The sequence below is a fragment of the Lynx rufus genome, unplaced genomic scaffold (assembly GCF_022079265.1).
Source record: "Lynx rufus isolate CCGP_SWC_20201006 ecotype Redwood Valley unplaced genomic scaffold, mLynRuf1.p SCAF_11, whole genome shotgun sequence".
NCBI classification, from domain to species: domain Eukaryota; kingdom Metazoa; phylum Chordata; class Mammalia; order Carnivora; family Felidae; genus Lynx; species Lynx rufus.
Genome location: NW_025814825.1, coordinates 61,584,944 through 61,608,535, shown reverse-complemented (window position 1 = coordinate 61,608,535; position 23,592 = coordinate 61,584,944). Strand labels below are relative to the sequence as shown.

At 60.8% G+C, this 23,592-nt stretch overlaps 1 protein-coding gene across 1 annotated transcript in view; it reads left to right on the top strand.

The window, feature by feature from the left end:
* The window catches only part of FAM53B (family with sequence similarity 53 member B), a 74,077-nt gene extending 53,756 nt beyond the window's left edge, over positions 1-20,321 (top strand). Inside the window, exon 4 of the mRNA XM_047073573.1 lies at positions 16,836-20,321. Coding sequence (XP_046929529.1) covers positions 16,836-17,204 — 369 coding nt within the window. The 3' untranslated portion in view covers positions 17,205-20,321. The remainder of the gene's footprint in view (positions 1-16,835) is intronic.
* The last annotated feature ends 3,271 nt before the right edge of the window (positions 20,322-23,592 follow it).

The window sequence follows — 23,592 nt, the reverse complement described above, 5'->3', positions numbered from 1 at the left end:
GCTGTCCTCCGGGCGTCTCGGGGGCCGGCGGGGGGTGGTGGATTCGCCCCCGAGGCGTGTCAGCCCTGGAGCAGGGCCCACTCCCACCCAGGCTCGAAAATGTTCCGCAGACCCCAGCGGCCGATGCCCAGGCGGGCCCTACTCCTTCCAGAGGCCCCTGCTCCTCGCCTGCCGGTCGCCCCCGGAAGAGCCCAACATTCACAGCTGCGCCTGAACCTTCGGTCTGGGCCCCTCCCCAGGAGCGCCCTGGGAGGGATCACACTTTTAATTAGCCTGGTTTGGGGACGGCGGGCTCCAAAGCCCCTGGAGGTGAATGCGGCCGCCTCGCTTTTGGAATCGGCTGCCAGTGGACACAATGTAGCTGTAGGAATGAAAATGAGGAAGAGAAAGACCCCCAGGCTGGGGTTTTTAATTGGCACTGTCCTCCCGGCCCTGCGCCCGCCTGCCGGCCCTCCCGGGGCTCTGTTTGGGGCGGCCGGGCCCAGGCTGCGAGCGGCGGAGCCTTTCACGGCCTCAGACTGATTTAAGTGGCCCTGTATAGATCCCGGCAGCCCCCGCTGAAAGGCCCGGCGCGGTCTCCGTGCCGTTGAACCCTGGGAAATTTATCAGCCACCTGCGCGTGGTGAATGGTGATAACCGCTGAGAGCCCCGCCGAGCAGCCTGGCCTTCAATGGGCCCCGGGCCCTGCCGGAGAGAAAAGATCTTTCTAAAGCCGCAATTAATTTTTTTCCCCCAATCAATCGGGAGGTTGCTTTCTTGTTTTCAGCCGGGTGAGTGGGACGCTTGATTCTGTGCGTCTCCGCTAACCTGGGCGCTCCGGCAATTGATGTTCCTCTCGAGAGACGGAGCGCGGCTTTAGTTCTCACCAGCCACCGAGGACGGGACTTTTTTGTTTGTGTTTTGTGTGTGGGTCTCTCTGCCTTTCTCTTTTTCTTTCTCTTAAGATCATCTCAAGCTAATAGTGAGAAAAAAGGCATGTGAGCCATTCCGCCTGGGCAGGTCCCACAATACCTTCAGGAACGTCCATTTTTCTTGCTTTCATGGAAACACTATGAGGTCTCTCTTGCCGGGGACAATGGCGAGATTAAAGAGGGAGGGAGCACGAGAGAAAGCGGGAAGTAGGAAGGCAGTTCAACCCGACCGCCCGGGAGCTTTATGCTGCCATTTAAAGGGGTTTATCCTGGACTCGCCCCCGCCCTGCCGGAAGGATTGGCTGAAACCTCTTGGTTTATACCTAATTTTGCAATGAGAACCAGTTTTAAGCGCAGAAGAGAGAGAAGGCCCCCCTTTGTCTCAGGAGTCAGTCATGGCGTTTCTGCGAACATAAACTGTGCGCGTATGTGTATGTGTGTCTGTGTCGGGTACTGACCCACGGGGTCTCAGGTTCCTTGTTCACTCGGGGACATTGCTGCCAGGACGTCAGCGTGGCTGCTGTTGTGGCCGAGCGGGATGCCTGCAAGCCAGCCTGAGCGCCGTCTGTCTGTCAGGGCCGCCAGGGCAGGGCTCACCCTTCCCCCCAGCCCGCCCCAGGCCAGTCCTCCTAGGCAGGGGAGGTGCCAGGCTTGAGAAGTGGCATCTGGGGCTGTCTGGGCTCTGCCAGGCCCGTCTGTCACAGCAGAATCACTCTGGCCCCCTCTGCCTCGACCTTGAAGCCGGCCTCTCCTGCTTTGCTCCAGGAGAGCTTGTGGTGTGAGAGAGAGGCCTGTCGCTACGGGTCTGTCCATGTGCGTGGCTCTGGCTTTCACCCCCTCTTGCCTGGGGCCCCAGCCTCGTTAAGATCCCTGACCTGCTTGCTGGGCAGATTGCTGATAAGCCTCGACACAGCCAGCGTCCTGGAGAGGGACAAACTAGCCAAGGGCTGTGTGTCCCAAGTGCTGCAGCCCCACGACTGGCTGCATGCGGCTGCAGTGACCTGCCGGTTAGGGGCCCCGTGACTCATTCTCCCTCGAGGTCTGCAGGGTGATATGTGCATATGCCATTTTGCTCAGAGGGAGACGGGCTGTTCTCGCTGGGTGACCTCACAGGCTCCTCAGCCGCTGTAGGCCTCAGCTGCCTCATCTGTGAAGTAGGAGACTGACATTTGCCTCCTAGGGGTCCCGGAGGGATGGGCGAGGCCACGGGCACCGAGATTCTTGCCTGCACTTAGTAGACACCCGTTTCAAGGGAGCACGAGTGTCCGAAGCTCTCAGTGTCTTAAGGCCCGCCTCTCTGCTTGGAAGAGAGGGTAGAGGAGGGGCCGAGGGGCAGGGACCTCTCTTGGGGGTGGGCCGGCCTCTCGGTCTGCTTGTTTTCTAAGGCTATGGCGGCAGCTCCCACAGGGGTTTGAGAGCCTTATCCCTCGAGGCCGCTGTGGCTCTGGCTCCCCATTCCAAGGGAACCCAGGCCTCTGCCAATGACACACGGTGCCTGGCGGCTCCTTTTTGTGGTAGCCGCTTGCAGATGGGAAATGAGGGACTTCCCCATGGGTTCTGTGCTTTTTCCAAACTGTCATACATTTTTATTTTTGCAAGAGAGAAGTGGGCTCATTTCCTGACTCGGGCCCAGCCAGTGATGGTCTGAGGCCAGAGGCTGAGGCTGCAGGCCTGGAAGCTGGTCTCCTGGTGGCGGGCACCTCCTTTGGCCCCACTACAGCTCGCCTTACCCTTCTGGACCAGGAGAACCACTGAGGGGGTCAGAGTCAAATTGACCGTGTCATCAGTCACTGTAGGGATTACAGCATCTTGAAGCAATTACAATATGGCAGAGCTGTGTGTGTGTGTGTGTGTGTGTGTGTGTGTGTGTGTGAGAGAGAGAGAGAGCGCGCGAGAGGGCGAGAGAAATGTGCATGTGCACGTGCATATGCATACATTTACGTCCAACAGGAAGAAGGAGCAGGGGCCAACCTGGGACCCTCAGGAAGATGCCTGGGATTCTCTGCACATCGAGGGTGTTGTAAATGCCACCCTGCTGGGTTCCTTTGTTTTGTCTTGTTGGTTTGCCTCCTCCTCGGTGCTTTTAGCCTTTTCCCCCTGACACATCATTCATCACCTGGGGGTGGGCTCCAGGGGAAAGTCATATACTCACGGCCTTTGCCCCTTCCTTCTATCTGGCCAGGGGCCTGGCCCTGCGTGGGGTCAGCCTGAGCACACCCTCCCGCCCGGCCTCTTGCCTGGCCGTTGCCTTGCTGGTGTCCCAGATCAGGGGGGCCCCGTCCTTTCCCTCTTTCTCTCCTTCCTACACTGTGACACTTGGTCCCGCAGACAGACTGCTGGGGTTCAGATCGTCCCCGCTTTCCCCCCATGTGGCCTTGGCACGTTCCTGACCGTCTGCTGATGGTGCCGTACTACCCCTTCCTGGGCTTGTCGTGAGCGTTCAGCGGGATGGTCCCCGTGAAGCTCGCTGTGAGTGCCCAGTAAACGTTAGCTCTGCTGTCGTCAGAGGCCCCACAGCTGCTAGGACACGAGAACGAACCCCCAGAAATGCCGACTTTGTTCCCAAACGAGACAAGATTCCAGGGGATGACGGGTGGAATTTACAGTAGCTCGACCCTGTGAGTCAGTTTTCTACACGTGAAGAAATGTCTGGATTTAAGCGTGATTTAGGGCTGCTACAAGCCTTGCACATTCCTCGGGGGCCGTCTCGGGGGCCGTCTCGGGGGCCGTCTCGGAGCCTTCGTTGTCCCCAGAACCTTTGGCTCTTGGGATTTTTACCAAGTAGCAGGTGAGGATTGCGCTGGTGGCTTGGTGGTGGAAATTAGGTTGGGTTTCCGTTCTGAATTTCGGCAGTGTTGATGGGTAAGGGCACAGGCTTTGAACAGACAGAGCCGGGGTCGAGCCTGGCCCCACCGCTGCCCTCTGGGAGTTGGCCGAGTCAACCTTCAGCTGTCTGCATGTGCGTGGGGTGCTGACAGAGCCTGTCTCTTGGCATCGGAGGCTCATGTGGTGGAGCCTGGAGGTTCCCCCGGTGCTGGTCCTGCGCATCCGTCTCAGGTGTATTAACTCGGACTGTGAGGGCTTCTGGGGCCTTCTAGGTGCCTCTCGAGTGGCGGGTGCTGTGTTCGCATATCCTGCCAAACAATTTAAACAGCAGCGAACAAAGGAGAAAAAATAGAAAGGGAAAAAATAAGCCTATCAGGAAATTAACAGTTATGTTGAGGTGTGTCCCTGGGAAAGTCAAAGAAACAGAGACCCGCCCTGGCCAACCCTTCCGGAGCCCGCGGTCAGGCCTCCAAGTGGGAGCCACACTCTGTCAGCAGGCTGATGCCTCGAGCCGGGCCATCCAGCCACACGCTCCCTTGCACCCGAGGTCAGTGTGGAGATTCCCATCATGGGGGTGGAAAGGACCCGTCCAGGGTTGCCAGGCTAGAGAGCACAGACACCCCTATCTGTTCGGTCGCGTGTTCAGGGCCACACCTATTCTACTGAAGATAAGGCTCTTTCACAGCCCCTTGTGGACCTCCTGGCACCTCCAGGGCCCCTTCTAGAAACGTCTCCTGGCTGCCTGCTCCTGGCCCAGAACCTGGGTTTCCTGCCGGTCCTGGTGGAGAGCACTGAACCCCCTGCCATGCTGCCCCGTCCGTGGAGCCCAGGAGCCCCTGCACTAGGGGTTCCCTGCCCGGGTGCTCCTGGGTAGCAGGGACTGAGGAGTGCCTTGGGCTGGGGGCCACGAGTGTCTGGAAGTCGAGTGAGCACAGCCCAGCCTCCCAGATCGCGGCACTCCTTGTCCATGGTTGTCCGGTTGCCCCCCATCGTTCCTCCCTGTGGCTGCGCTGGGCAGAGCTGGGACTCTGAGCCACGTCTGCTGATCCAGACGCCCTGAGGTCCGCGCCCTGCCACAGCACTGGATCTGGTTGGGGAGATGGACGAGAAGGTGGGTCATCCCAGGAAGGGTGCCTGGTGGGCAAGAGCCCAGGGCGAGTCCCCCAGCCCCACCCCATGGCTAGGCAAGTGTCTCGCCTGCCTCCAGGGGAACCGAAGCCCTCAGGTGAGGCGGTCCTCTGCTGGGGCCCCCGGGGCTTAGGGGCACCGGGACCCCATGCACCCTGTCACTGCCACTCACCTTGGCCCTGCCCAGAGAAGCGGAATGTGCCCAGGAATGTCCTGCCACGCCCGGTGCCGGCAAGCCTGTCCATGGCCACCTGCCCTGCTCGGGCAAGCTGGGGCATGGCCCGGCCGGGCCGCTGCCACTCCTCGCCCCCACGGGGCTCTGGTGGCCAGTGCGGGCCCGCACCTTTCCCCAGCATGCCTGGAATTCTGCCCTCGCAGCGAGACACGGATGGGCGAACGGCTCTCCTGCTGCCGCTCAGGCCTCTCTGCCTCCATCTTGGCGCAGCTGGGCGCCATAAAGCGGTGTTGAAGTCCCGCTGAGTCGGGCCCTGCGTGTGGTCTCATCTCGTCGCCGCCAGAGCCCCCACGAGAGTGGTTTTATTTCCCCATTTTACAGAGGGGGAAAGAAACTGAAGTTGCCTAAGGGGCTCGAGGAGGCACCGTCCTGGTAGTGGAGGTGGGGTGGGGGGGTTCTGCCCCAGACGGGCCCCATTTCAACCTGTTACTCAGTACCCGACCCCATTCCTCTAGACCTCAGGGGTGCGGTGAGCAGACCCGTTCCCTGGCTGGGCCCTCCGGAGCCCGCCAGCCCACCCATGGATGTGGGGGCAGGGGATGGCGTTGTAGTTGGGCTACGGAGAAAGAGGTTTGGGAAAGGGGTGATCCTGGCTGGGGGAGGGCACCCCCTGGAGGAGCTGAGTGGGCAGGGAGGCCGCGGGCGAGGCCGGAATGAGCAGAGCTGCTGGGGCCGCTATGAGCGGCCAGCCAGGCCTGTGGCCCTGGAGTGAGACGTTTGCTCTTCGTGAAGCCTCAAGGAGGAAAACGCTGGGTCAGGTTTGAGCCACGTTGAGCTGAGAGACCCTCGAGACATTCATGGGGCCTGCTACGTCTGGAGGTTGGAACAGGGTCTGGCCTCAAGGGGGCCGTTTGGGACCACGGGGCAGAGGAACAGTTCTGATTTGGATTTGGTGCCAGGCCTCAAGTCGAGTCAAAGCTGGTGAAGCACAGCAGCCTCTCAGGGCAGGGTGGGGACACCCTGGGCTCATGCAGGACGACTCTCTCATTGTGCAGATGGGCCCGGAGCCGGCAGGACTTTCCCAGGACACGCCCGTTGTGTGGCAGGCTGGGGCCAGAAGCCAGGTGCCCACATCCCCATCAGGCACATCCTGGATAACACTGCCCTTGGAGCGTATTCGTCATCTCTTACCTCCTACAGCCTGCCGTGAGGCCCAGAGCCAGCAAGGGTGACCCTTGGGAACCACCTCTTCTCAGAACAGAGGACAGATGGAGGCCCAGAGGGGAGCAGGGTTTGCCCGAGGCCCTCCTAAATGGCGCCGAGACCTTCCTTCTGATGCCCCCGCCAGGGACCATTCTCCTACCTGCAGCACCTTCCCAGGGGAGCCGTCACCCTCGGACTCCTGTCCTTGACCAAGTCACAGAGCAGGGCAGGGGCCGATGTCACCTGCCGTGGCCAGCTTCCTAGCCAATGAGGAGCCTCTCCGGGTGTGGGGAGGGAGCCTACCTTGACGCTGCAGGGGTGAGGGCAGCTGGACGTTTTGTACTGGTCCTCTGGGGCCTCTTCTCAGAGGACCTTGACAGAACAGGGTACCCCGTGTGTGGTGGGGGCCTGGCACATCCCTGCTCCCCGAGCCTGCCCTCCCACTCTGACCACGTCGACAGGTGCCGAGCACTGAGGAGAGCCAGCACTGTCTGTAACCACGCAGGACGCTGGCCCCCAGGAGTGACGACGGGTGTGTGTACCCACCGGGGAGCCAGGCTCATCCTAAGGTGGGGGGCACGTTGTCATCTGAAAGGGGCGGCCTGTGAGGGGCTTCTGGACTTCTGCCCTTCTCCGTGCCGAGGCCTGTTCGAGCAGATAAATCAGGCAGGTGTGTTCCTGCAGCATTTACCTACCTTTCTTCCTGATTTAGATTTTGGTGTTGGGGAAGAGAGAAGAGGTCCTACCCCCCACGTGCCAAACTGAAAGGAAGTACAGCCGAGTCTGACACTTGGAACTTAATCTCTGCTTCTCATCTCTTTGCCAGATGTAGAAATACGATGGCAGGTAGACAGGGGGCTCCGACCCACCCACCGTGGTCGTGGAAGACTGGCCCCGAGGTCCGTCTTTGGCGTGTGTCCTAAAGGCCCCTCGTGATGGTGCCACCGTCAGGCAGGGCTGGACAGCTGCTCCGAATGGCTGACACGGGCCCGTGTGGACAAGGCTGGCGCACCATCCGAGCGAGGGGCCTCGTTCTGGGAGAGCCGGGGTTTGGGCACAGAGCGGCCCCCGGCCCCACCTTGGGCGCCCGCAGAGCCTGGCAGTATTCTGTCACGGAGCCCGAAGCCCCTCACCAGCTTCTGCCGGGTGGGTGGGCGGGGAGCCACGCGAACCTCTGCCGCGGCGAGATGTTTCCCAGGGATTTCCCCCCAACCGTGTTCTGTGAAAGCGCCCACCGGCCGCGTGGGCAGGCCCGCACGCTGGCCGCCCACACACACACGTCTGGCGCATGTGTGGCCCATTTGCCGGTTCGGGGTTGGCACTTCCTGATGTTTTCACATCCTGTGCTTGTAAGAACCTCACATTTAATTTGGTGATTATTAAGTGCAGGAACTCAGGGCTGGGAGGGCTACACGGTTTTGCAAAGTGCCGTTTTAAAAAATGCATAAGCCTCGCTCCTGCCAATAAGGGAAGAAAGAAAATCAAAGAGAACTTTGATGAAGAAACAACAAAATGATTTTAAAAAGTTTTTAAGTTTATTTTTTCATAAGTCATACAAATATTATAGATATTATTTATAAATAATTAGTTACAAGTATTATTTATAGATAGATGAAGAGGGTCAGGGGGAGGGGCAGAGAGAGAATCCCAGACAGACTCCACGCTGTCGGCACAGAGCCCGATGTGGGGCTCAATCCCTCAAACCCTGAGATCACGACCTGAGCTGAAATCAAGAGTCGGGCACTCAACCAACCAAGCCACTCAGGCGCCCCCAAATATCAACATGACTTAATATGGAAACGGGGGTCTTCTTTTTTTGAAAATGTCAGTGACCATTTGAATAAGGTTTTGCCCGAGGGTCATCCTTTTACTTCATTTCTAACTTGGTATATATCCTCCTCTTACACACACGCACGCACGCACGCACGCGTGCACGTATATATATTTTCTTTTTTGATAGTTACAGTCACACGTCGGGTGCAGAGATTACTTAAAAATAAAATCTTAATGCATTAAAAAAATTAAAATCTTTAAAACAAAATAAAAGGTTTAGTTTAGTGGTTTTCTTACATTCCCCGGTCTGTATGTTCCTATTGGTGTGCCTGTGGATCACCACAGTCCATTTGAAAACCTTTCATTGCCCCAGAAAGAAGCCCCGGGCCCCTGGCAGTCACTTCCCAGTGCCCTCAGCCGCCCCCGGCCCCAGGTAACCTATAATGACTTTGCGTATGGATTTGTCTGTTCTGGACTTTCCACGTAGGTGGGATCCTGCAGCACGTGGTCTGTCACGTGGCTGCTTCCACTCAGCATCATGTTTCCCAAGTTCACCTCTGTTGTAACAGGTGTCCGTGATTCTCCTTTTCGTGGCCAGATAATATTCCGTCGTTCCCAGACCACATTTCACTTATCCATTCGCTGGTTGATGGACAGTGGAGTGGTTCCCGCTTTGGGGGCAGGAGGAAGGATACTGCTGTGAGATCTCGTGTGCACATTTTTGTGTAGACGTGTCTTCATCTCTGCTGGGTGTGTACCTAGGGGTGGAGTTGCTGGGTCACATGGTAACCCTTTGAGAAACTGCCAGATTGTTTTCCAAAGCGACTGTACGATATTACATTCCCACCAGTGCTTTCGGCATTTTTTTGACACATATAAGTTCTTAATCACATTTATTCATTATTTTATGGCTTTAGATTTTGAGTTTTAGAAAGGTCCCTTTATCCCAAGATTCTAGAGGAATTCTGTGTTTCTATGATTTATATCACAATCTTTGGTCAGTGTGGGTGGAGTGTGTGTATGTGGCATAAAGGTGGAGCCCTCTATGTTGTTGTTGTTGTTAATGGCTCTCCGTTGGTGACAAAGTATTGTCATAAAAATTGAAATTGAAAATTCGCTGAATTTTCCATTGAAAATTCCATCTTTTTCCTCTCTACTTTGAGATTCCCCCTTTAGCACTGGGTCTGTTTCGTAACATCCCCTTAGTCTCTGTGTGTCCTCACACGGCCCGTATACTCCTAGTTGTTCAGGCTTTGTTAGATGTTTTAGCATCTGATAGGGAGAGTCTCTCCTCAGTGTTCTGTACAGTTTTCCTGATTGCTCTCTCCTGTTTATCTTTCCAGTAAACACTTGAGAATCATTTTTGTTTTCAGATGGCGGGGGAGGTGCTATTGATATTCTAGGAATTAACTTGGGGAGAATTTATACTTTTTCTGAGGTTAAGTCTGCAACATACCATGTTATTCTCTGTCTGTGCAGGCCTGCATTTGTGTTCTTTACAGTTTTCTTCAGATCATTTTTCCCAGTTCTTATGTTTTTATTCCTAGAGATTCTACCTTCTGTGTTGCTACGGTGTCTGCTCTTGCGAGCAGGTTTGGGTAAAAAGGGCAGTTGGATTTGACCACCAGTAGTCTATAGATTTTGTTCCAAAAGCCGAGCCCCATGACCCCTTCGCCGGGCAGTGCTGTGTCTCCAGAGTGCCCCGGGGCACACCCTGTGCCCCTGAGCACAGTGCAGAGGGGGGCAGAGTGTGGGCGGGAGGAGCTCAAGCTTGCCAAGCCACCTTCGTTGGCCTCTTTGGTGCTGTCACTGCAGTTAATTCTCCAAACAATGCTGTGACTTTTTTGGGGGGCTCTTAATTAGCCCCATGGTCCAAATGAGAAACTGAGGCTCAGAAGTGTAATGATTGGCCAAGGTCCCACAGAGGGCACGTGGGAGCTGGGATTCCAGCCCGGGCTTGTCCAGTCTTTTCTGGGCTGCCCGTCCTACCTGAGGATCAGACGTTCTCCTGAGCACAGCCCGGAAGTCAGAGGTCTGGTTGCACATCAGCTAGCTGTGCCGCTTGGGGTGGGTCTCATCCTGGGTCTGGACCTCAGTCTGCCGGTCTGCAAAGTGCACGTGGTAGACTGGTTGATAGTTGCTCACTTTTGCAGAAAGGATCCTCTTTTTCTGGAACTGAGACCTAGAGCTGCGAGGGCCCCCTACTCTGTAGTCCTGGCTCCCTGTGCCCTGACATGGCCCTCAGAGCACCCAGCTCCAGGTAGCTGTGCAGAAACCAGTGCCCACCATGCCCTCTGAGGACCCGCCTTCTGTGCCCCCAGTCTTGCTGCTGTAGAAGCTGTATGGCCCCCCCCTACACACACACACACACACATACTATGTGCATCCTGGCAGCACGTTAGCCTTGGCCACCCGCCAGAGCCCTGTGTGCTTTGGAAAGGTCCCTCGACTTTTGTTAGGCAAGGAATTCTCACGCCAAAAGCCGAGATCGAGGTGGCTTCGCAAGTCCCGTCCTGAGTGGCTGGCTGGGCTGCGTGCCGCAGAAACAAAATGTTTATTTTCCGATTGCCAGAGTGCTGGAAGGCTCTTTGGCATGGGCTTCTACACCTTCTGTGTCCGGGCAGGCCATCTGCCCCCTGGGGGCCTGGTGCAGAAACAATGTCTGCCAGTGTGGCCTGGGGGAGGAGGGGCGCCATTCAGCGGGCTCGCAGGGCTCTGGGCCACCAAGTCCTGTCCTTGCCCACAGCACCCTGGGGACCTCAGGGCTGTGCAGATACCTACAAGCCAAGCCAGGTGGGGCTAACCAGCTGGGTCCCTCCTTCTCGTCCCCCCAGGCTGCACTGAGCACCTACCGTGAGGCAGCCGCTCAGCCAGGCAGTGGGGTGTAGGGTCCAGGCTGTGTGGGACCAGGCGGAGCGCACACAGGCTCGCGGCTGGCTTCCAGAAGGGACAACGCAAGGCTGAGTTTCGGTGGGTAAATGGGAGCCTGGCCGGCGAAGAGGTGTTCAGTCAACATTCGCGGCCTCTACAGAAGTGAGTTGGGGAAACCGAGGCACAGGAAGGCAGGGACTTCCTAGTAAGTGCCCAGGGCCATCCTTCTGTCCCACAGATACTCCCTGGCCCGCTGGGCTGTTTGGTTCTAGAACCTGTGATCTGGGAAGAGCCCCGAGGAGCCAGTGCCAGCCAAGTCAGCAGCGCTCCGGGGCCCCAGAGGCTCCCCTTGGGGGCAACTCTATTTCCTATTTTCAGGCTTCAGCAACCCAGGCTTATCTGGGTTTCCCTGATTCCTGTGGGTAGAGAAGCAGTCCAGGCTCAAAAAGGCTGCCTCTTGTGGAGTCCAAAGGGAAGCATTTCACAGAATTGGGCTGGGCCTTGACACAGGCCTGGGCGAGCAGCTGGCCCGCCCTCCGCAGGAAGCGGGGCTGGGCCGTGGCGGGGGCATGACGATGAGGTGTCCGGAGCGAACGGCTGGACTTCCCGGGGCCCCGTGCGGCCGCCTTCAGCGCGGGCCGGCTCGCGCCCCCCGTGCTCAGCCATCTCCAGTCCCTGTCACCAGACCCAACCTGCTTCCTCGGGCCCCGGGGCTTCTTGTACGTGTACGTGCAAGATTCAGATTTGTCAAACGTGGCTTCAAGTTGGGCCCGACGGATGCCGGTACCTTTTTCTCTTCTGTGAGATAGTTAAAAACGACGACGACCGAAAACCCAAACACCCCAGGAAACCTCACGTCTTGCCTTCTTGGTTGTTTCTGTGCCAACTTCCAGCATAAATGAGACTTAGAAAATTTCTAGGCCGCTCGCCATTCTCGTGGCCTGGTGTTTTCTTGATACTCAGAGAGTTCTGTTCCCATGAAAATGTCTCTCTGGGGGAGGAAATGCCTCTGCTTAGGCAGAGCCTTGAGCCCAGAACTTCAGAACGGCCGCCGGGCTCCTGGAAACTCGGGCCAGGACGGGGACCGGGTCTGATCATCCTGACTCGTTGGTTGGCTTTCTGGAGGGATTTGAGGTGGCGCCCTAAAAATGTGTCACACAAAGAGGTCTGTAAAATTGGATTCAAAAGAGGAAGGCAGAATTAGCGGGAGGAGAAGCAGAAGTCCATCTGGAAGGACACGGGCAGCGGTAGGAGCGGAGGGGCTCTGCCTCCTCCCCTCTGGACAGGGGTGCGCCTCCGGGAGGCGGGTCTGCCCCGGCTCGCTGCTCAGGGCGGCTTCCCGTGGGCGCTGTGCTCAGGACACCGAACGTCCGAGGAGAGGGGCCCCGGCAACTGCTCCTCCCCAGCAAACGCCCGGGAGGCCAGCTCCACTGTCGGGACTCCGGGGTCAGCCTCTGAGCGGGACCCGGGTTCCTGTCCTGGAGGGTCAGCAGTGGGGGACCTAGACTTGGGCCCGGTTCTTCCAGGTCCGGCAGCTCTGTCCGAGCTCCTCCGTCAGGCCTTCTACGTTCAGGGGCCCAGGGAGGCGGGAATGAGAAAGCCCACCTGGCCCCCTCGGGGTGAGACAGGAGAATGGGGACACGGCACTCCGACAGCCTACCTGGGCCCCGTCCTCATCCACGGGGCCCCCCGCAACCTCCAGCCTCCTCCCGTTCTCGGGAGAAGTCTGTTGTCCCGCCACCAGCCTTATGCCCTGGGCTGTTCTTAATAAAGTGTGGGGATGTGGGCTTCAGCTTGGAGCTCCAGCCTGAGATGCTGTCAGCTGGAGGGGCTGTGCCTTCGCCGGACTCGTCACAGCGTGGGTTGGGGGTAGGGGCCTGGGCGTGGAGAGGCTGCCGCCGCCCGGGGTCTGATGGGTCTCCGTCTGTGAGGATCACGCAGAGTTGTGCCAGGGGTGCACCGCAGAGGGCGAGGACCTTTGTCTCTGTCCCCAGAGCTGGGCCGGGGGGCTCCCACACAGGAGGGTGTAGGAGTGAGTATCTGCACAGAAAGGGCATGGGGGTGGGGGTGGGGGGCACTGTTCCTGGCTGGGAAGCCCTGGGAAGACGGGCGGGGGCAGGCTGGAATGTGGCTGGCTAGAGCTGAGGTCTGGCAGGTCTGATGGGAACATCGTGACATTTAGGGGCTCCTTTCTGAAGTCACCCCAGACTCTAGCACTGGGGTGCTGAGCACTGTTCCCGGCCACTGGCCTGAGGCCACACTGATCACTCTTTCTGATCTTTGCGACCTGAGCAGGCTTGTGCCCAAGTCGGTGGCCAGTTCCTGGGCCAGGGCTGGGCCTGAAGAGAACAGAGTTTGGGGCAGACATTTTTGAGGGCACACAGGCCTCCAGGCCTCCAACAGGCCCGTGCAGCGTCCTGTCGCGTGAGCTGCCAGGAGAGAGGCTGGGCGGGACTCCGCCCCCAGGGCATGGTGGGCACAAGGGAGCCGTACGCCCTGGGTGTCTGCAGGCATTGGGTCGGCTCACCCAGGGAGGGAGTCTGGGCAGGACACACACTGCCTCGTTGTGTCGGTCACATTCTTCCTTGGCGGGTGGGGCGTGCCACCAGCTGTGGCATTCAGCGGGCTGGTCTTGGCTTTTACTGTGGCTCAGATGGCTGAGTTTGAGTCAACAAAGCTTTCAAGGTGACACTGGCTTTGCAACCAAGGGGCAGGTGCCTTTGGGGACTATTGGGTGGGGTTCAGTGACAACCTGGGCTTTGCTTAGGATGATATTCACCAATCAAACCTGGCGCCTTCTTGCCCTGTTTCAAAGCAGAAGGGGCCCAGTTATTCCAGACACTGGAGCAGGGTAGACCCAGGTGCCCTTGGCCGCCCTTGACAGAGCAGGCGCGCCGAGGTCCATGGGTTGGAGCGTCTTGTCTGAAGTCTTGGGATTCGGGGCAGAGCCCAGGACTCTCGCAGTCTGTCTGACCTCAGCTCTCTCTAGGGAATACTTGAGGCAAAAGCTGAAAGGTCCCAGCAAACCGGGGTCCCCAGCACCCTGCTGGCGATGTGGCTAATGTTTAACATCATTAGTGCCCAGACACACCCCGAGACATTTGCCGTAAAGTCAGGCGCAGAGCCCTGCACCCTTCCCCGCCTGCACCTTTAATCCACCGGGTCAGGCGGGGTGGCCCGAGCAGCTTGGGAAGGTGAACGTTTCCTGTCCAGGTTTATGCCAGCGCTTCCCACCGTTTCCAGGTTACAGCTCCCAGGAGACAGCACCACCTGTTCAGGTGTTCCGCACACTGGGGTGAGCAGACATTGTTATTTTGTAACAGGAGTCCCATCGCTGTGCACGGGGTACTTTTTTTTTTAATTTTTTTTTTTTAACATTTACTTATTTTTGAGAGAGAGAGACAGAGCATGAGTGGGGGTGGGTGGGGGGCAGAGAGAGGAGACACAGAATCTGAAGCAGGCTCCAGGCTCTGAGCTGTCAGCACAGAGCCCGACGTGGGGCTTGAACCCACAAACCGTGAGATCACGACCTGAGCCGAAGTCGGATGCTCAACCGACTGAGCCACCCGGGTGTCCCGATTCTTATGTGCTGCACCTCCTGTAGGATAAAGAAACAGACTGCTCGGGGCACCTGGGTGGCGCAGTCGGTTAAGCGTCCGACTTCAGCCAGGTCACGATCTCGCGGTCCGGGAGTTCGAGCCCCGCGTCAGGCTCTGGGCTGATGGCTCAGAGCCTGGAGCCTGCTTCCGATTCTGTGTCTCCCTCTCTCTCTGCCCCTCCCCCGTTCATGCTCTGTCTCTCTCTGTCCCAAAAATAAATAAACGTTGAAAAAAAAAATTAAAAAAAAAAAAAGAAACAGACTGCTCAGTGGGGTGGGGGCGCTGGGTCTGGCTCCCCAGGTGCCAGGGCTCCCTGACCTGTCCTCACTGTGTTCCTGTGCCTCCTTTGCCCAGGGCAGCTGGGGACACAGGCTGAGGGGGAAGGTGGACACCCCTGTCCGGGCAAGGCCATCTGCCTTCTGTCTCATGCCCCCTACCCAGTTCTCTTGTCCTGGCTCAGGTCCAGACAGGACAGGAGAGTGGCTGGGAGGCAGCACGGGCCCCAGAGACCCTCCCGTTGTAGGCATTTGGGGCCCCCACCCGCCAAGAGCCAGGCTATGTTGTGATCCGGGAGCGTGTGTCTCCAGCCCTGCACTGTGACGGGATAGGGAATGTGCACTGTGCAGACTGAGGCCTCGTTGAACCCCACGGCGGCCCAGGCCCGGGGCCAGTCTGGGGCGGGGTCGTGACTGGGGCGGATGGGGTGAAGGGTGTTTCCACCACGGCCTGGGCCAGCATCACGGGTCTGATCGGTGGCCCGGCCCCTCTCTCCTCAATCCTAGCCCTCTTACCCGGAGGCCTCCCCTACCCCCAGCACCCCAGCCTTCACCTTTCTCAGTTAATCAAAAGATTCCAAGAAAAGCAAACCCATCAGAATGGTTTGCTCTGGAGCGTTCGGGAACAATGAGTGTGCACGCGACAGGCACAGCCACCTTCCTCCAGAGAGAGCTTTTCTTTTCCTTTTGCTGAGCCTGTTTCAGTAGCTTGTTCACCGTGACAGCCGGTGGTCATCTTTATTTCAGAGTGACCTACGAACACTGCAGCCTGTGATCTTGGTGTTCCAGAACCCTGCCCTCATTCCCCTGTGCCCCGCAGCATGCAGGCCCTCTCTCCCGCCCTCCAGCACATCTCTTCTCTCGAGTCCCCTCTGAAAAGAGACCGCATTGCTGCTGGTCCTGTGGGGGGGGGGGGTCCCCAGGGCTAGACTGTCGGCACCTCTATCCATCACAGCCCTCTGCCCTGATTTTTGCTCTGTCGTGAAAGCAGGCAGTTAGCCTAACCCACTTGTGCACAGGGCTGGGCCTGCCCCGTCTGGAGAACAAGTGTCCCCAAGCACCTTGGATCCTGTTTAAGCTGCACCTGCCACTCGGGGAGGCGCCAGGCTGGCCCCACACAGAGGGAGCTCTTGGCAGCCACGCTTTCTGGGCCCTTCCAAGAGCCCTGTAGGACAGGTATGGACCAGTGCCTCTTAACAGGTGAGGCCAGGGAGGCTGAAGGGTCTGCTTGAGGCCCCCCAGCCTCCCCTCCAGAAGAGCTGTGGCATCTGCCATCGAGTGCTTGTCAAGGGCACGGGGGCCCAACCCCCGCTGGAGAATCTACATCTCCAGACAGGGCTCAGGCTCCCGTGGAAACCAGGTCCCCGGATGGCTGGGATGTGCACCGGGCTGGGACCTCGGCTCTACCCTCCTGGCCCCGTCTCCCACTCCCGATCATGGTTGAGTCGGGGGGTGAGCAGTAGAGCCCTCTGTGTGGTCCTGCAGCCTGACGAGGTTCTTACTCGGTCTGGAAATTCACTCTGGAGGCGTTCCTTCTAAGGCCGAAGAGCCTTAGCCTCCCCTTGTCTGCAGAGACATGCTTTACGGAACGTTTTATCGTGGGGTATTTGAGGTACTCTCTTCTTTTCAACCCAACAGTATGACAAGGAAAATCATTTTGGTAAATTTTTGCATGCGTCCTAAATTGTTTTCTGAAGATAGAAATCCCAGAAGCGAAATTGCCTGCTGAGGAATGGGGTACCCTTTTATCAGACCACCTTTCAGAAAGGTGGTCCTCGCAGGGGTCTCGGCCTGCCCTAGGACTGGGTGGTCCAAGCTCAGACTCTTTCCTAATTTGTGGGAGAATGACTGGATTCGGTGTCTCTGTTAACAAGTGTTCGTACCGACCTGCCGATGGCCCGTCTTCCTTGTCCAGGTGATGGGGGCGTCTAGGCTTTGGTGGGCTCCCCCCCGCCCGGAGGACCCATCGCCAGGTAGCGCTGGGAGCTGCGGCCTGGCTGTCTGGGGCGTGCGGTCCTTGGGTTATGGGACAGGCACGTGATCCTTAGTGACCTGTGTGTCTGTCTCCCCACAGAACTGTCAGACCTTCAGCAGCCTCAGCTGCCTGAGTGCGGGGATGGACGACTGCGGCCCGCACAGCCCCTTCGCCCTCCACGTCAGCAGCACCAGGTCCTGGACCGCCTTGCTCTCGGCCTCGGCCTCCAGCCTGGGGGGCAGGACCCCCGCCGGGACCCCGGTCCCTGAGCCTCTGCCCCCGGCCTTGGACGACCAGCTCGCCTGCAAGGAGGAGCAGTGCTGCGAGGGGTCAGGCGGCTGTGCCCCGGGGGAGGGCTGTGGCAGGGGCTGGGGGCCGGCCACGGCCTGGCGGGACCGCGGGGTGGCCGGGAACAGCCCCTGCTCCCTGGACGGCGAGTTGGACATCGAACAGATAGAGAACAACTGAGGGGCAGCGGGCACCGGGCGGGCACTTGAAGCGGGGAGCCCCACCCGGGGAGCTCCCCAGGGGCGTCGGGTCCCGGGGAGCGTGCGCTCTGGCTCCGGAGAGGCTGTCCCGCCCGTGGGCCCGGCCCCGCCGCGCGGCCGACCGCCCCGGCTCCTCCCAGCACGGCGGCCGCGTCCACCGGGCCACCGGAGCCCGAGAGCAGCTTCTTGGCCTGGGCCCCTTCCCTCCCCACCCCCGTTCCTCGCCGGCCACCCCACCGGGCGCCTCGCGCATCTCCCGCAGGGCTGGACGCTCTGCACGTGCGACTCCCAGGGGGGCTGGTTGCGGGGCTTGTGCTCAGGGCCATACGGTGGCGTCAGGCCCTTCCCAGCCTCCTGCTCAGGTTCATTTTGGGGGGGTCGGCCCCACAGCTTCTTTTCACTCCGTTTTATTCCGTGCCTTCTCCCCCAGGTATCCCTGCTCCCGACTTGGGAAGGTTCGGGAGACGCTTCCCTCTGTAGTAACACCGGAACCGTTTGGCCTTAATTCCAAGGGTGGGAGACGGAGGCCCCTGGGGTGCCGGGAGGGGGCTCTCCACGCCGGAACCCTGGGGGCCTGGGGGACGGCTCGGGCTGCTCGTCCGAGGCGTCTGCGTCGGGTGGACATGGGTGGCTACGTTGGCCGAGAAGATAGACCTCCTTGCCTCTCCCGCGGCGCGGAGAGCCTGACCCCGTGGCTCTGTGCCACTCCGGGGGCCGCTTGGGCAGGCTGGCACGCGGCAGCCATTCTCTGTGGCGAAATGGCCACTGCGTGATTAGCTTAGCTGATTCAGGTGAGTGCAGAGAGGTCACCAGTAACGGGAAACCTCTCGAAAACGTCCTCAGGAGGCAGGAGCCGGGAGCAGGTGCACACACCAGGCCCTGTGCACGTTTCGGGGGTGGAGGATGCCTGTTGGCTGCTCGGGGGGGTGGGGGGGGGCCTGGGCTGGGGGCCTGCAAGGCCCTCCGCGGAATTCTAAGCACACTGTCGCTGTCTGGTGGGGACTGCTGCCGGCTTCAGTCAGGCACGCCAGCCACCTCCGCGGCGAGCGCCCCTGCTGGCCAGCGGGGGGAGCAGTGCGCGGAGCGTCCCCTGCCGCCCGCCCTGCCGCAGGCCCAGAGCGCTGTCCCCAGCTCCCCGCACCCCCGCGGACTCCCCGCTCCCGGGGAACCCCGACCCCCTGAGGTTTTGCTCTCGGGCAGCCTGGCCGTCAGACGCCCCACGTGGGCCCTGCTCTCTCGGAGTCTGGCTCGTAGCCAACCTGGCATCTTCCGCAGCCAGTGGCAAGTGGCTCCTTTCCCCGTAGGGCTGAAGACAACTGGCGCGTTCTCTTGGGTTTGCGGACGTGTGACAAAGGCACGTCCGTAGTCTCTTGTGGACAGCGAGCGCCTCGCTTCCACGGCGTGAGTGCACACGGTTCTCGCGAAAGGCCTTCTTTGGGCAGCTTGACTCCTTCGCTAGATCAGAAGCTTGGCGCTCAGGTTCTGGTTTCTAGGTGGCGTTTCTTAAAAACCGGCCCTAAGGTGCTCGTAGAGAAAACCCCCCCTCAGTGGCCCTCCGAGGTTGTGTTGAAAGGCCTCAGGGTGGACGGCATGGTGGTTGTGCGGGCTCCGGGCAGGCCCCGGGGCCAGAGCCGGCTACGCTTCGGTGGTCCCCACCAAAGCCCCGTCCCCCGGGGACCCTGGAGAGCCAGAGCCGGGAGCCGGTGGCTCTGGGTGCACACGCCGTCTCCCCTGATGCCCACCCAGTGGGTCCCGGAGGCCACGTCTTAGAGCAAACCCGGAGGAGCCTGGCAGCCTGTGAATTTAGAGAGCACACGCTGGTGTCTCGTGTCCTCGGAGAGCCTGGGGGGGGGGTGGCACTGGCACCCTGCCCCCACCGAGTGGCCGCGGTGGGAGCCGTCCTTCCTGTGGAAGGAGAGGCAGGGCCCCGACCGCTGGTCTACACCACGGTGAGGGACCGAGAACTGAGCCGGGTAGGCCTGAGCGGTGACCCCCAGCCGCCTTTCCTCAGGCTCAGGCGGGGAGCACATGGCAGTGGGGGTGTCACAGCGCCGTGGGGTGGGTGACCTGCCTTCAGAGCCTGCCGGCCCCCTCCTCCCTTCTCGGGCCTGGTGGCGAGGAAGGAGCTGTGAGCTTGCGAAACGGCCCCATCCTTCCCGCCTCCTCCCAGGCTGGTCCCGTCGACCCATAGATCCAGTCCCAGGGCGCTTTTGGGCAGAAGGTACCGCAGCCCAAGGCAAGATCTGGCCCTCCGGCCTCCACCGGCTCCTCTCTGCTGTCCCACTCCCACCGAAGCTCCTAGCCCAAGCCTCCAACAGCGGCGGTGCAGTGGGGGGCGGGGGGGGGGGGAGACAATGGCCACTGTCCCCTCTGCCCAGAGAAAGAAAGGCCCGTCAGTTATTTCGTGTTGGGAGAGAGCTGGCCCCCTGCAGGAGGCGCCGCCCCACCGTGCAGGGAGCCAAGTGTATGCCCACCCTGCCGACCCCAGGACTTCGGTCTTGAGGCGCTTGGAGGGAGGCTCGCCCGGGAGGCTCCCTCTGCGTGTGGCCGTCCCCATGGGGCAGCGGGTGTGCTGACAGGCTCCCCGCTGTTGTCCAGGCCCTGCCCCTCCTGGTGGGTGCCGCGACCTCCTGCCCCTGCAGGGAGATGGGGGAAGTTCAGAGCCAGGAGGGAGGGCTGTGCCTGGCCGCCTGCCCGCTCGGGGGCCCGAAAGGACAAAAGCAGGGTGGTGGCTCCGGGAGGGCTGGGAGGAGAGGAGAGGCATCCCCACCTGTTCCAGAAGGAGCATCTTCTACAGCCGCCCGACCGACAGGAGCTGCCGGCTGCTCGCAGGCCCGGGCCGGGGTTAGGGCCGAAGCCTCACCGTTTACATGACCGCAGACCCTCTTGCCTTACTCGCGGCGGAGGCCGGGGCCTGGCCCCGGGCCCGTGGGCAAACACAACATCCAGGCCACAGGGGTGCTTGTTCTGATCATACGTAGATCTTCATTCTCAGAAAGCCTTACTTCTCATCAAAATTTTTGTAGCAGGAAAGTTTTGTGAATTTGTACGCTGGAAGAAAATTTAAATAAAGGAAAAGTCCGCATTAAAAAGAAAACGAACCCAAATGCTCAAATGGGTCTCCTGGTGCAGGGGCGGTGTGCGATTTCCCTGCAGGGGTGGGGGGGTGGGGGGTATTCGGTGGGGGGGGCGCTGCGTGTCTGAGCGAGCTTCCATGGGATTTAAATCACAGCCCCGGAGGCTCTGCCACGGTGTGGGCCGCGCCTCCGTGTCTGCCCAGGAGGCTCAAGTCACGTGCACTCTGTGGCCTCAGGGCTGTCCCCTGACCAATGACCGCTTCGGGCCTGGGCTTGAGCAGTGCCCCAGGCCCCGGGGCTCGGCCAGGGCCGAGGCTGGGGCGGTCCAGGGCGCTGTGCTCCCCGTACGGGCCGTGACACCGCACCTTGCCACGTCCACGTAGTTGGTCAAACCCCTCCCATTGGCTCCAGCCCGAGAAAACACTGCCTAATTGTTAAAGAGAAAAGAAGAGAAAAAGACGGTAATGATTAAAGAGAAAAAGAACCCAGACCACAGCAGAGATCTCGTAGCCTAGGTAGGATAGTCTGATCTTCTAGCATAGTCTCTTTGGCAAATAAATTGTGTGTTCAGCGCGTGGGGGGGATGTCCCGGGGGCTCGGTGACGGCTCGCGGGCCGACTCGGGGGCTGTACCGTGCTTCCCCGAACCGACCGTCGTCGGGGCCGCAGAGCTTCAGGAAGTGTGGCGGCCGGAGCGGGTGGCACCGGGCCGGGCCCTGCCCGGGACAGAGCCGTCTGTGTGCCGCCCTCCGCCCCGGCCGCCCGTCCTCCCACGCAGGCCGCGACCGTCTTGCACTAGCACCGCTCTAGTCTCTCAGGAATCTGCTTGTTACTCTTACTGTGTAAATAAAGCTTCCTGGTTCAGTCCCCAGCCGCTGGGAGCCTGCTGTGTGGTTTGTCAGCTCTGGGGAACTCGGTGGGTCCCCCCTCGGTCCACGGGAGCGTTAGGTCCAGGTTGGCAGGGGCAGAGCCTGGACCCTTCTGTCTCCTCTGGGTCTCGGGGCCGGGTCTGTACGATGCAGACAGCAGACATCTCTGAGCTGTCGGGAGGCTCCGATGCAAAGGGTCGAGTAAGCTCCTGGGAGCAGGAGGGCTGGCCACGGTCACGGCTGCGGGCACGAGGGAGCCCTCCTAGAGGCAACGTGCAGGCAGCCCGGGTGACGTGTATGCGCACGTGTTTGGAGGTAGAGGGGCCCGGCCCCTCACTGCAGCCGGGAGCCAGGGGCCCTAGGACGGCCGAGCGGAGACGCCCCCCTGTGCGACCTCCAAGCCCGGGCTGGTAGAGGGACCTGCCCGTCACGGAGCCTGCGTCGTTGAGTCGGCTTTGCCCTCAGCAGCCCAGTGGTTTGCTCCGGGGCACGCTGCTGTGGGAGGCCTGGCCCGCAGCCCCACGGCTCAGCTGCCTGCCAGCTAGGCCAGGCGGTGGTGCAGGGGCGCCTCCTCCGTGGCCGGTCCGAGGGCAGCACCCCGCCAGCCAGGGAGAGGCCAGCGCGCGCGCGGCTTGAGCCAGAGCGGGCTCCGGGGCACACAGTCCCTGCGCCTCGCCCTCCGCGTCAGGGGACGCATGGCTGCTGTGGCTGCAGCTGGGGGAAGGGGGAAGGCCCAGGGACCCTGCCTCATGTGCGTCCCCCCACCCCCGCAGGAGGGCACAGAGCGGCCCTAGACAGACCCCAGCCCCTCGCGTCCCCTTATGTGTCCCTGGCTGGGCCCCCGCCTCACGCCGGCCTCGCTCCGGGGGCACCCGCTCTCCAGCTCGGCTTGCCCGGCGATGGCCACCCCGCCGCTCACCCTGTGCCGCCCCCGGTGGCAGGGCGCTGGGCTCGCCGGGTGGCACTCTGCCCTCCTCCGCCCTGCCGTCAGGTCCGGCTGAGGGCCCTCTGCGGTGCCCTCCCTCGCACCGGGCCAGCTCACCCCTGCCCCTGATGTCAGGCAACGGAGAGGATCAGAGCCCCAAGCTCCCCAGCACCAAAGCAGACGTGCAGGACGATCCAGGGCGTATCAGAAACCTTCTTCTCATGGAAGGACGGCCGAAAGGAAGCACCCCTCGACGGTCACTGTGGTCAGACCCTGAGTGACTCTGGGTTTCTTTTTAGACCAGTATGTTTGTTGTCTAAACGGGATGCTCCTGAGGGAGAGAAAAGGTAAGCCCACCGGATAGTCATGCTGAGGCGGGAGCTGGCACCGTGAGTCCCCAGGAGGCGCACGCGTGTTCCTCCCCGCGTCCCCACCTCTGTGCCCCTGTCTGCCCGAGAGGGGCAGCGCTGGCCCCACAGGAAGGCCCAGGCCTCGTGCTGAGGCCTCAGACTCCTGGCCCAGTTCCCAGGCTCAGGTCACATCCTCCTTGGCCCTCCCGCTGCCACGCGCCCTCCTTTCTCTCCTGGGGGAGCTTGGGGCGGGGGGGGGGCACCCTTGCCCCACCTCAGCGTCGCCTGGGAATTTCTGGGCGTCCGGATCCAGCCGGCCCTGGACTTGGAGACGATGTGAGACAGAAACCCTCCTGCTAGGTGATGAACCCCGTCTGAATCCGGTTTTCCCAGGCGCCGGGTGCAGCCGGGGCCGGTCCCACGTGGACGCGCGTGTTGGAAGGTCTGGGGGCGGGTGAAGCCCTTTGGCCCGAAGAGGTGATACTGCACAGACTGTCCTCCTCTCCGCCCCGTCCGCCCCTCCCCCTCCCGGAAGGGGTTCGGGTCGCCCCCAGAACCTGGAACGTCCTGCCGGGCAGTGTGGTGGGGCCCAGACCACTGCCTCACTCCGGGGCTCGGCCGGAAGGGCACGGGGGGCCAGCCTGGCGCGTTCCTTGGGTTTGCGGGGTCCATTTCTCGGCAGCTCTGGGGTGGACTCCTGACCGAAGGGTTTTTAGGCCACTGCCGGCCCTGAACCCCAGCCCCGCCCCATAGCCGATGGCTTTGTCAGTCTGTGGCTTGAGAACTGTCCCCCAACCCTGCTGGGAAGGAGGGGCTACAGTGGGCAGCCGGGAGGCCCCGGGGGTGAGGGACCATCGCCCTGAATGGCAGCAGGACAGGGGCCATCACCCCCAGCCGGGTGACAGGGCGTCCTGGAGGGGCCTGGTCCCCCGCAGGGCTCGGGGTGCCCGTTAAGGAAAGGAAGCCACCCCTTTACAGATCGGGCAGCCGAGGCTCCGAAATGGTCCCCCTGGCATTAGGGCTGAATGCACCTCAGTCCCAGAGAACGTGTCGTCTCCAGAGGGAGGACGCCAGTGTGCGGGCTCACCTGGGAAGTCACAGCCAGCGGGCCACCACAGCCCACCCCCACGGAAGGCCTGTGGGAGGAA